This window comes from Suncus etruscus, chromosome 7 (assembly GCF_024139225.1).
Source record: "Suncus etruscus isolate mSunEtr1 chromosome 7, mSunEtr1.pri.cur, whole genome shotgun sequence".
NCBI lineage: Eukaryota > Metazoa > Chordata > Mammalia > Eulipotyphla > Soricidae > Suncus > Suncus etruscus.
Genome location: NC_064854.1, coordinates 83,557,368 through 83,570,512, shown reverse-complemented (window position 1 = coordinate 83,570,512; position 13,145 = coordinate 83,557,368). Strand labels below are relative to the sequence as shown.

General features: G+C 39.6%; 1 protein-coding gene across 1 annotated transcript in view; it reads left to right on the top strand.

The window, feature by feature from the left end:
• The window catches only part of FBXO9 (F-box protein 9), a 505,156-nt gene extending 492,527 nt beyond the window's left edge, over positions 1-12,629 (top strand). The window contains exon 13 of the mRNA XM_049776907.1: positions 12,042-12,629. Within this exon, the coding sequence (XP_049632864.1) occupies positions 12,042-12,081 (40 nt within the window). The 3' untranslated portion in view covers positions 12,082-12,629. The remainder of the gene's footprint in view (positions 1-12,041) is intronic.
• The last annotated feature ends 516 nt before the right edge of the window (positions 12,630-13,145 follow it).

The window sequence follows — 13,145 nt, the reverse complement described above, 5'->3', positions numbered from 1 at the left end:
ATAAAAAAAAAAAAACACCCACCACACTACAATGATCACAATGGGAAAGCAATGCAGAACCCTACCATGTTTAGTGAATGAAGAAGATAGTTCTGAAGACCACTTAGATAGTCTCTGATAAGGACTTTAGAGAGGAAATGTTGAGGATGTTCAAGGAACTCAAAGGAAGTATGGAATGGATACCCAATCAGACTAAAGAGCATAGAAAAGTATAAATGAGAAAACTTAAAATAAATGCTTGAACTGGAAAACTAGATAGATGAAATGAAAAATTCGCTGTTGGCCTCACCAGTCTAAAGTAACATTTGCTGAGGACAGAATCAATGAGCTTTAAGATGAGCTCCAGACAATAACAGAAGATGGAAAAGTAACACCTCCAGACAATAGCAGAAGATGAAAAAGTCATAAAATAAATGAACAGAAGATGTGAAAAAATCATTAAAGTAAAGGAAGAGACTACAATAAAACTTTAGAATAAATTGAACAGTAACAATATAAGAATCACTGGGTTCCAGAGAGCCAGGAAGAAAAACTATGAAGAAGCAACAGTCCCAGGCCCTGTGAGAACCGAGCCAGGAGTAACTCCAGAGCACTGCTGAGTATGGCAAAAAGAAAAATGAAAAGAAGAAGAAGCAGCAACAGTCTTGTGTTCAGGAGGATTGCTCTAAAGAAGCAACAGCTAGATATGATGATCCAATTTAGCACCATCTGCAATGCTAGATTACATGTGTTTACAGGCTCTAAAAAGGAACATAGGCACAGAGAAATGGGTATTCAGAAGGGCAAGACAGGTTGTACCCTAGATAAATGTGGAGGACCCTAACTCCTACTCTGAGAATTTGACCCTACTAAATCAGACACTTGCTGCTATTTTTTAAATGATCTGATAAAAACACAAATAGAACATCACAAGGTCACATTTCCTCCCTTATTTTGGAGGTGCTCTAGGGACCATTTAAAGTGCCAGAGATTAAATCCTGGCCAGCTTCATGAAAGTCAAGTACCCACCTTGCTGATTTTCTCTTCAGCTTGAGGTCACTTCTATTTTCAAAAGGTCCATTCTACAGATACCCTCCAAATGGGTTTCCCCCTCTTTGTGGATGCAGTGTTTGGAAAGGAATTTTTGCTGTTCCCTCCTCATCTATGGAATGCTTGTCAGGGTGTGCCTTCAAATATATGAACCAAACATTTGTCTCAGGAGTAGGCAGATGAGCTCATACCCTGCCTTCCACACACCATGCATTTCAAACTGCCATTCTCCTCCCAAGCTTAGAAATTGTCAAATCAGGAAGAGGCACCATTAAAGTCCTTTTGTCCTTGCACATTTACAATTTTCCCCTAACTAGACTGAAGCTTTTTTGTCCACATAAGCAGCCTTGGGCGCCTCTGATGAAGTGTAAGAAGAGTAAGTGAAGAAAGAAAGTATTGTCTCAAGGACAAGATCCTATCTTTGCCTGACAGACAGGGAAATATGTTCAAAGCAGTTCAGTCAGTCACTCTCCCACCAACTGGCAGTGTGAGGTAGGCACAGATTAGAGTTTGCAGACAGAACCAAAGTTCTAGAACTGGGAAGAGAAATAAACTGCCACCAGGCCACCCAATGTGCCAGTTTGCCTTAAAGACTTTTAAGCTGAATACAGTCAGGAAACCATAGACAGGGCCCTCTGTGCCCACTCCATGGTTTTCTCTAAAACAGGGCATTATGTTCATTCCCCTCCTGTTTCTCGTGACATGAATATCCTTTTAAGGACAGACCAACTCAAAAATATTATTACGTTACAGTTATTGTTTAAATAACTTAGTCACAAAGTGTTGTTGTTCAGTGTATTGATGTACACAGTTACTGCAACCCCCACCACCAAAGAGTCCAAGACCCAGCACCATTGCTCCTTTGTCACCCTAATGCCCCTCTTCATTCTTCCCACCTCTATCCACCTTGCTTGGTAATCTGTACTTTGTAAGTCAAGAACTTTGGTTTGTCATCCTTCCATAGTATGTCCTTGTTCTTAAACTATGATTATTTTAAGATAATTGCTCCCTCTAGAACTCTTTCTGCCTGACCAGCAGTGCATAGGGTGGGAATGGGCACACCAGGGCCACAACTGTAGGTAGGAGCCATGCAGTATTCAGGGTCAAACTCAGGGCCTCACACATGTTAGGTGTGATTTCTATCATGTTAGTTATCTTTCTACTCCCTTAATGACTCAACCAATGGAGAGAACTTTAGGCAATATTTGGACCATTAGTGGCACTATGATAAATCTACTTAAAATCTTAGGAGCAGAGAAACGGTACATACAGAGAGAGTGTAAGGCACTTGTTTCCACTTCATTGAAATGCAGCTAATCCTGTATTGATTGCTGGTGCCACCTGTAGTTCCCCTTGAGTCCAGCAAATAGTGATGCCATAATGCAGAGCCAGGTGTAAACCCTGAGCACCACTTGGTGTGATCCAAAATTCAACAAAACAAAAACAAAATCAGCTCCTCCAAGTAAACTCCCACCCTGTGGCTGAGGATATAGTCAGTAGTTAGGGCACATGTAAGTCCTCCTTTGAGTCCTAGCACCACATGGACCCCTAAACACTATCACTGAAGGGTTCAGCATTAAAATGCCAGCCTGGTTGGCCAAATATTGTCAGGAGGGGACCCCTTAAGAATTCCTTATTTTGACTGAACTTCGCTGGATCTCAGATGCCAGCACTGTTCTGCCTCTCTACTCTGCTGTCCTGCATTTTCGGTCTGATTTCACCCTTGGTGCGGCTCATCAGCCAGCCTGCTTTCCTGTGAGCTTTCCGGGGAGTCTGCCTTCCCGTGAGCCTTCCGTGGAGGTGAGCCGACACGCCCAGAAAGGGAGGAGCCACCGAACTCTGCTGGATCTCAGATGCCAGCACCCTTCTGCCTCTCTACTCTGCTGTCCTGCATTTTCGGCCTGATTTCACCCTTGGTGCGGCTCATCAGCCAGCCTGCCTTCCTGTGAACTTTCCGGGGAGTCTGCCTTCCGTGAGCCTTCCGTGGAGGTGAGTCGACACGCCCAGAAAGGGAGGAGCCACTGAACTTCGCTGGATCTCAGATGCCAGCACCATTCTGCCTCTCTACTCTGCTGTCCTGCATTTTTGGCCTGATTTCATCCTGGTTGCGGCCCATCTGCCAGCCTGCCTTCCTGTGAGCCTTCCGTGGAGGTGAGTTGACACGCCCAGAAAGGGAGAAGCCAGAGGAGCACGGTTGCTTTGCTCCCCTTCGCGACGGTGCACAGCATTTAGCCAATGAATACAATCACAACACGTAGAAAAACACGCAGTACTAGTGTGACAATGGGAAAACAACATGGGCCAGTGCCAGACATAGAGAATGAAGATGGCAACTCTGATGACTTGAACATGATCAACCACCTAGTCAGTCTCTCAGATAAGGAGTTTAGAGTTGCAATATGGAACATGTTCAAAGAACTCAAACAAAGTATAGAAGAGAAAACTAAAAAGAATCAGGAGAATATGAAGATAGAAATGAGAAAACTCCAAACGGAAATTTCAGATCAAATAACAGGTCTGAGAAACTCAGTAGATGAATTGAAGAAAAACATGTTTGAGATTTCCCACAGGTTAACAGCAGCTGAGGATAGAATCAGTACACTGGAAGATGAGATACATAACAATTACATACAGCAGAAGAAATTGGAAAAAAGCCTCAAAGCAAATGATCAAACAATGGAAAAATTACTCAAAGAATGGGAACAGATGAAAATAGAAGTCTATGATAAGCTCAACAGAAACAACTTAAGAATCATTGGAGTCCCAGAGACTCAGGAAGAAAATCTCCGGGAAGAATCAACAGTCAAGAACATCATTAAAGAGAAACTACCAGAGATAATGAATACATGTGATCAAATCCTGCATGCCCGAAGAGTGCCAACTAAAAGAGACCCCAGAAAAAACACCCCAAGACACATCCTAGTCACAATGACGAATCCCATAGATAGAGACAGAATTCTGAAAGCAGCAAGATCGAAAAGAGAAATTACATTTAAGGGAACATCCTTGAGATTTACTGCAGACCTGTCACCAGAAACACTCAAGGCCAGAAGGCAGTGGTGGGACATAGTGACAAAACTCAATGAAATAAATGCTTCGCCTAGAATACTGCACCCAGCAAAACTCACTTTCAGGTTTGAAGGAACAATACATAGTTTCACAGACAAACAACAGCTCAAAAACTTCACAGACTCAAAACCATTCTTAAAAGAAAAACTGAATGGCATACTTTAAGACAAGGCTTACCAACAGACACACCAAACTTTAATATAAAGATGGCACTAACTCCCAGGACAATTCTTTCTCTCAATGTCAATGGACTAAATGCACCAGTTAAGAGACACAGAGTGGCTAAATGGATCAAAAAACTCAATCCAACCTTCTGCTGCCTACAAGAAACGCACCTGAATAGTCAGAACAAACATAGACTCAAAATAAAAGGCTGGAGGAAAATCATCCAAGCAAACAACACCCAAAAAAAAGCTGGAGTGGCCATATTAATATCAGATGATGCAAACTTTATACTTAGGAAAGTTGTAAGGGACGAAGATGGACATTTTGTATTAATCAAGGGATATGTACAGCAGGAAGAAATCACCCTCCTAAACATATATGCACCGAATGAGGGGCCAGCAAAATATTTAATACAACTGTTGACAAATCTGAAAAATAATATCAATAACAACACAATAATTGTGGGAGACCTCAACACGGCATTGTCAACACTAGACAGGTCAACCAGACTGAAACCCAACAAGAATATACTAGACCTGAGGAGAGAAATGGAAGTAAGAGGCCTAGTAGATATATACAGGACACTCCACCCCCAGAAGCCTGGATACACATTTTTCTCTAATGTACATGGGACATTCTCTAGGATAGACTACATGTTAGCACACAAAACATATCTCCATAATATCAAGAGGATAGAAATTTTGCAGGCTGCCTTTGCTGACCACAAAGCCCTGAAATTATATATAAACTACAAAGGGACACAGAAGAAAAATTTTAACACCTGGAAGTTAAATAGCCTCATACTGAATAATCAGTGGGTCCGAGATGAAATCAAAGAGGAAATCAAAACCTTCCTGAAAACAAATGACAATGGAGACACAATTTATCAGAACCTATGGGACACAGCAAAAGCAGTACTGAGAGGAAAATTTATAGCTTTGCAAGCACACATCAGGAAAGAAGAAGGGGCATACCTGAATAGCTTAATGACGCAGCTCATAGAATTAGAAAGTGCTCAACAAAAGGTTCCAAAAATAGGGAGGCAGAAGGAAATAACAAAGCTGAGAGCAGAAATCAATGAAGTGGAAACCAGAAAAACCATCCAAAAGATCAACGAAATCAGAAGTTGGTTCTTTGAAAAAATAAACAAGATTGATAGACCACTGGCAAAACTAACAAAGAAAGAAAGAGAGAGAAACTTGATAACTCGTATTAGGAATGAAAAAGGAGAGATCACTACTGATATGGTAGAGATTCAAAGGGTAATCAGAAACTACTTTGAGAAACTCTATGCCACTAAAAATGAAAACCTGGAAGAAATGGATAAATTTTTGGAATCTTATAATCTTCCACGATTGAATGAAGAGGATGTAGCATATCTAAACACACCCATTACTATTGAGGAAATTAAGAAAGTAATCAAATGTCTGCCCAAAAACAAAAGCCCAGGCCCAGATGGATTTACTAATGAATTCTTTCAAACCTTTCAAGAGGAACTACTACCAATCCTGGCAAGACTCTTTCATGAAATTGAAAAAACAGGAAAACTTCCAAATAGCTTTTATGAAGCCAACATTACCTTGATACCTAAACCAGACAGAGATGCTACGAAAAAAGAAAATTACAGACCAATATCGCTGATGAATGCAGATGCAAAGATCTTCAACAAAATCCTGGCAAATAGGATTCAATGCCTCATTAAGAAGATCATCCACTACGATCAAGTAGGTTTCATTCCAGGAATGCAAGGCTGGTTTAACATCCGTAAATCTATCAACATAATACACAACATCAACGGCAAGAAAAATAAAAATCACATGATCATATCAATCGACGCAGAGAAAGCATTTGACAAGGTCCAACACCCATTCTTGATCAAAACTCTCAGCAAGATGGGAATGGAGGGAACCTTTCTCAATATAGTTAAGGCCATCTACCACAAGCCAGAGGCAAATATTGTCCTCAATGGAGAAAAACTGAAAGCCTTTCCTCTAAATTCTGGCACAAGACAAGGCTGTCCTCTCTCACCACTCCTATTCAACATAGCACTGGAAGTACTCGCTATAGCGATTAGGCAAGAAAAGGATATCAAGGGAATCCAGATAGGAAAGGAAGAAGTCAAGCTCTCACTGTTTGCAGATGACATGATACTCTACTTAGAAAACCCCAAAGACTCTATCAAAAAGCTTCTAGAAACAATAGACTCATATAGCAAGGTGGCAGGCTACAAAATTAACACACAAAAATCAATGGCCTTCCTATACACCAATACTAATAAGGAAGAAATGGACATTAAGAAAACAACTCCATTCACTATAGTGTCACACAAACTCAAATATCTTGGAATCAACTTGACTAAAAATGTGATGGACCTATACAAGGAAAACTATAAAACTCTGCTCCAAGAAATAAGAGAGGACACGCGGAAATGGAAGCATATACCCTGCTCATGGATTGGCAGGATTAACATCATTAAAATGGCAATACTCCCCAAAGCACTGTACAGATTTAATGCGATCCCCCTAAAGATACCCATGACATTCTTCAAAGAAGTGGACCAGGCACTTTTGAAATTTATTTGGAACAATAAACACCCTCGAATAGCTAAAGCAATCATTGGGAAAAAGAATATGGGAGGAATTACTTTCCCCAACTTTAAACTTTACTACAAAGCAATAGTTATCAAAACAGCATGGTATTGGAATAAAGACAGGCCCTCAGATCAGTGGAATAAGCTTGAATACTCAGAGAATGTTCCCCAGACATACAATCATCTAATTTTTGATAAAGGAGCAAAAAATCCTAAATGGAACAAAGAAAGCCTCTTCAACAAGTGGTGTTGGCAAAACTGGGTAGCCACTTGCAAAAAATTGAACTTAGACCCCCAGCTAACATCATGTACGAAGGTAAAATCCAAATGGATTAAAGACCTCGATATCAGCCCCAAAACCATAAGATATATAGAACAATACGTAGGTAAAACACTCCAGGACATTGAGGCTAAAGGCATCTTCAAGGAAGAAACTGCACTCTCCAAGCAAGTGAAAGCAGAGATTAACAGATGGGAATATATTAAGCTGAGAAGCTTCTGCACCTCAAAGGAAATAGTGCCCAAGATACAAGAGCCACCCACTGAGTGGGAGAAACTATTCACCCAATACCCATCAGATAAGGGGCTAATCTCCAAAATATACAAGGCACTGACAGAACTTTACAAGAAAAAAACATCTAATCCCATCAAAAAATGGGGAGAAGAAATGAACAGACACTTTGACAAAGAAGAAATACAGATGGCCAAAAGACACATGAAAAAGTGCTCCACATCACTAATCCTCAGGGAGATGCAAATCAAAACAATGATGAGATACCACCTCACACCACAGAGAATGGCACACATCACAAAGAATGAGAATAAACAGTGTTGGCGGGGATGTGGGGAGAAAGGAACTCTTATCCACTGCTGGTGGGAATGCCGTCTAGTTCAACCTTTATGGAAAGCCATATGGAGATTCCTCCAAAAACTGGAAATCGAGCTCCCATACGATCCAGCTATACCACTCCTAGGAATATACCCTAGGAACACAAAAATACAATACAAAAACCCCTTCCTTACACCTATATTCATTGCAGCTCTATTTACCATAGCAAGACTCTGGAAACAACCAAGATGCCCTTCAACAGACGAATGGCTAAAGAAACTGTTGTACATATACACAATGGAATATTATGCAGCTGTCAGGAGAGATGAAGTCATGAAATTTTCCTATACATGGATGTACATGGAATCTATTATGCTGAGTGAAATAAGTCAGAGAGAGAGAGAAAAACGCAGAATGGTCTCACACATTTATGGGTTTTAAGAAAAATGAAAGACATTCTTGCAATAATAACTTTCAGACACAAAAGAGAAAAGAGCTGGAAGTTCCAGCTCACCTCAGGAAGCTCATCACAAAGAGTGATGAGTTTAGTTGGATAAATAACTACATTTTGAACTGTCCTAATAATGAGAATGTATGAGGGAAATTGAGAACCTGTTTAGAGTACAGGCAGGGGTCGGGTGGAGAGGAGGGAGACTTGGGACATTGGTGATGGGAATGTTGCACTGGTGATGGGTGGTGTTAAAAAAAAAAAAAAGAAAAAGTATAAAAGATGCACTACAATTTAGGATTAACTGGTCTGTGTGCTGCTAACTAAAAAAAAAAAAAAAAGAGCCTAGGCTCCCCAAGAGTCTAGTGGGCTCAGGTGCCCAACATTTGCATAACAGTACTAGGGTATCAAGGAAAAAAAAAAAAAGAAACAATATATAAAGGGTCTATCAACAAGTTTTAACTGCTAAATTAAAACCCAATTAAGTAAAACAATCACATTATACCATATAGTGAGGTGTGTAATATATACCATTATATTTGCACAATGATTAAACGACACATTTCAAAAAAAAAAAAAAAAAAAGAATTTGGGTCCCCATATATGTACTCACATGTGCATGTGTGTGTGTGTGTGTGTGTGTGTGTGTGTGTGTGTCTGTACTCTGGACATAGATGAACAAGACTGAGACCAACCCAAAAAGCAAATTTTATCTCTGGTTATAGACTTGGGGTCATTTTAATTATTTGTTTTTAGGTACTGTGACTTACAATACTATTAATAGTAATGTTTTAGGTTTTCAATATTGCTACATCAGATCTATCACCCGAGAGGAAGGGCTCATTCACCACTGTCTACAACTTTCCAGCCCACCTTCCTTGCTTCCTCCCAAATCTTGGCATTCATTTGGCTCTATAATCATTGGCCATTTTTATTCCCTTACTATTTTTTATACTTTATATGTAAAAGAAATAATTCTGTATTTGTTCTTTACTTTTTGAACCAGGAATTTATCATTTCTTATAGCTTAGGAGCATTCTACATGATGTGTGTATATCACAGTGTCTTTCTCTATTTATTCTTGGGAACTTGGAATATTTTTAGATCTTGGTAATAGCACAATGAATATCTTTTGAACTAACTCTTTTGGGTTCTTGGGATTTGTACATGTATTCTGTCTTATTTATCTTAATGTTCTTTGGCTGAAATTTCAAAGTTAAGATATCAGCAAGGGGACTTCTGAGAATTATGTTATGGGTGATTGTCCTTCCACTGTAACTTTACCTTGTCCTCTTTCTTTGCACCCTTGTTCTCATAATAAATAAATAAAAAAAATAATTAAAAAAACATTAAAAAATAAGAGTGTTTTAGACAACAAAAATATATGAATCCCAATAAAAATAGATGAAGCAGTGACATTTTCAACAGCTGAGAATGAAAGTTTATCTCTCACACACACATTTATACCCACTAACACTGGTTCTTTATGATGTGTGTCAGTCTCACTGATGTGAGATGATATCTCATTTTTTTTTGTTTTTGTTTTTGGGTCACACCCGGCGGTGCTCAGGGGTTACTCCTGGCTGTCTGCTCAGAAATAGCTCCTGGCAGGCACGGGGGGACCATATGGGACACCGGGATTTGAACCAACCACCTTAGGTCCTGGATCGGCTGCTTGCAAGGCAAACACCGCTGTGCTATCTCTCCGGGCCTGATATCTCATTTTTATTTGATTTGCATTTCCTTGATGATAAGTGCTACAGAGCATTTTTTTCTATACTCATTAATCATCTATATGTCTTCTGAAGGTTCATCTCTTCTATGATTTAAAAAATTTTTTTTCTCTTTTCTTTCAAAGTACCAGAGCTTTATATATCTTGGATATCAAGCCTTTCCAGACGAATGGTGGACAATATTCTCTCCCAGTCTTTAAGGATTTTTTTTTATTTTGGTCATTACACATTTTTTCTGTGCAGAATCTTCTTAATTTGATGTAGTCCATTTGTTTGTCTTTACTTCCATTTTCTTGGCCAATGGCATTGAATCATTGAAGATACCTCTAAATTCAATGTCCTGAAGTATTATGCCTATCTTTTCCCTCAACATAAACTATTCAGATCTATATAGAACCTTTAGTTTATATTGCTTTAACCTTTAATCAAAACCTTTGGTTTCTGAGAAATGCCAAGCATTTCTTTCATTTCAAGCTCTCATTTCTTTTAACCTTTGCTCGACCAAAGCAAGTCCAGTATCATGCCCCTCAGCCCAGAGTGCCATGTCTGTAGCCTAGGGCTAAATCAAGGCAATTCTCTCTATCACATCAAATTCTGATGCAATGAAATTAAATATACATTTTTAGAAGGGATCTAAATTTATATCTGCATGTAACCAATCAGTTTTACCAATACCATTTTTGAAGAGATTTTTCTTGCTCCATTTCATGTCTTTCCTCCTTTATCAAAGATTTTTTGATCATATACCTGAGGATCTGTCTTTGTACTCTTAATTCTATTCTGATCTGAGAGGATATCCTTATTACACTGTTTTGATTACGGCAGCTTTTTAGTATAGTTTGTAAAGAGAAACCTCCTGTCTTTTGGGGGGGGCACATCTGACAGTTCTCAAGATCCATGATCAGAAATCACTCTTGGCAGACTCAGGGGACCATAAGGGATGCTGAGGATCAAACCCTGATCTGTTCCAGTTCATGGTTTGCAAGGCAAACTCCCCACCACTCCAACTCCAAACCCTGTCTTTTTTCCCTAGGATTGCTTTGGCTATTTGGGAAGCAAAGAAGGGGTTATTACTCCATATACATTTCAATAGCATTTGATCTAGGACTTTAAGAAATATCATGAATATTTTTATTCTCCTCTTTCTATTTCTCCACTATGATGAGTCATCACCAATTGAGATTCCCTAGGTTGTTTGCTCAATCCTCATTTCTTATCAACTCCTTTACCCAAACATGACCTTGTCCTCATGCTGGCTGCTGCCCTAAAATATGTTCTATTTTGTGAGGCCAGGCTGTAGATTTTTATCTTCAGGGCCAGGATTTCATATATTCTTAGCATCTCTCAGGGTCAGTAGCACAAAGCAAACTGCCCAGATCTCAGCCTTATCATTGCTCAGGCAAAGGAAACTTGAAGCCAAAGAAACCACTTCAAAGAGGTTTTGTTTTGTTTTGTTTTAATGACATCACAATTATTAAACCTTGCGAACAATGCCAGACTTTGATTTCTGAGAAATGCCAAGCATTTTTTTCATTTCAAGCTATCATTTCTTCCAACCTTTGCTTGACCAAAGCAAGTCCAGTATCATGCCCCTCAGCCCAGAGTGCCATGTTTGTAGCCTAGGGCTAAATCAAGGCAGCTCTCGCTATCACAGAAACAATAAAATTCAGGAGAAACTGCAATGAATTCTGATGAGATGAAATGAAATAAAAGCTTATCTTCAGAAGGTGAGTGAGTGTGTGTATGTGCGTAATGTAACATTGAGAATACTATGGAATATTGTATCAAAAGCTTGACTGGGCCCTAATGGTGAAGCATGGTTAAATGTCACTTAGATACTATGGATGCCAAGCCGTTGCATCTGAGTTCCTAAGTACCTGTATGACCAAGTATCATTATTAAGAATGCTGGCATTCTTAGGTGGCAGTAATCATCATCTTAGACCTTTTGTCCTGAAGTTTGTCCTACGTCCTGATTTTTGAGCCAGAGAGCTGTCAAGTGTGATAGGAGCTCTGTGAAAGTGATTTGGAACCTTCAATGACATGATCTCAGGCATGCTCAGATATAATTGTCAGAAACTTGAGAAGAAGGGAAGTGGCAAATTACAAGTGAGACTAATGGAAGACAAAGAACCAAAAATACTTTCTAAAAGACTTCTATATATTCTATCCACAATATCCAAGATCTGGAAACAACCCATGTGTCTGAGAACAGATGAAAAAAAAAATTCGTGGAGCCAGAGAAACACTACTACTATCAAGCCACTTATTTTGCATACAGTCCCCTGAGTTTGATCTTCAGCACCGCACTTGGTACCCCGAGCCTACCAGGAGGGAACTCTGAGCAAACATTAAAACCTGAGTTCCAACAGTTGTGGCTCAAAAGACAAAAGAAAAGAAAATTGGTATGTATACACAATGAAATATTACATATCTATCAGAAAAAACTGTCATGTAATTTGTTCCGACAGGGATGGAACTAAAAGCTATCTCGCTGAGTCAAAAGGAGAGAGAAAGACACAGAATGATCACTTTCATATACATGAGATATAAAGAAACATCATGGAATTAAAATCGCCAATGGTACTCTGGCGGTAAGAGTGGTGTGTGAATAGAAAGAGTTGTAACTCATGATATCTCAATAAAAAAGGCTTTTTAGAACCCACAGCTGTCACCATGTAAATTTATCGAACAGCTCCAAAGATTCACTCTATTTTTGAAAGAGATGCAGTCATGTTACTAAAATTTATGGTTTACACTGGCTGCTGAAAACCCCCTTCTGAATGAGCTGAGTAACTACCTGAGTAACTACCCTGTTAAAGCCCTGGCAGCTGCAACCAAGCGCCCCTGCCAAAACTCCAACTTCAGCATTTCACAACTAATCTGTGCAGAGACACCAAAATATTGTAAACTACAAGTACTTTGGTTTGGGGACTCTGGATTCTTTTCTGAGTTGGGGTGTAAAGTCCCTCCTCCCACTCTCCTGTACTTCTAGAAGCCCTCAAAGTTACATCCACAGCCCACAGCTGTCACTCATGTAAACTCATGACCCAGCTCCACAGATCCAGTATTTGGTAGAACATGCAGCCACATGTGAGACTGCTGACAACTCCAAGTTCCTCAATACTGGCACCCCCATAAAAACACACTACTTTAGATGAGGAAGTATAGAGAAGCCACTGCTCAACAATACCAGAACACTGGAGAGATGCAGGTCTGAAATCGAAGAGAGGTCTGAAGAAAAATTCACACACACACACACACACACACACACTTGCATGGA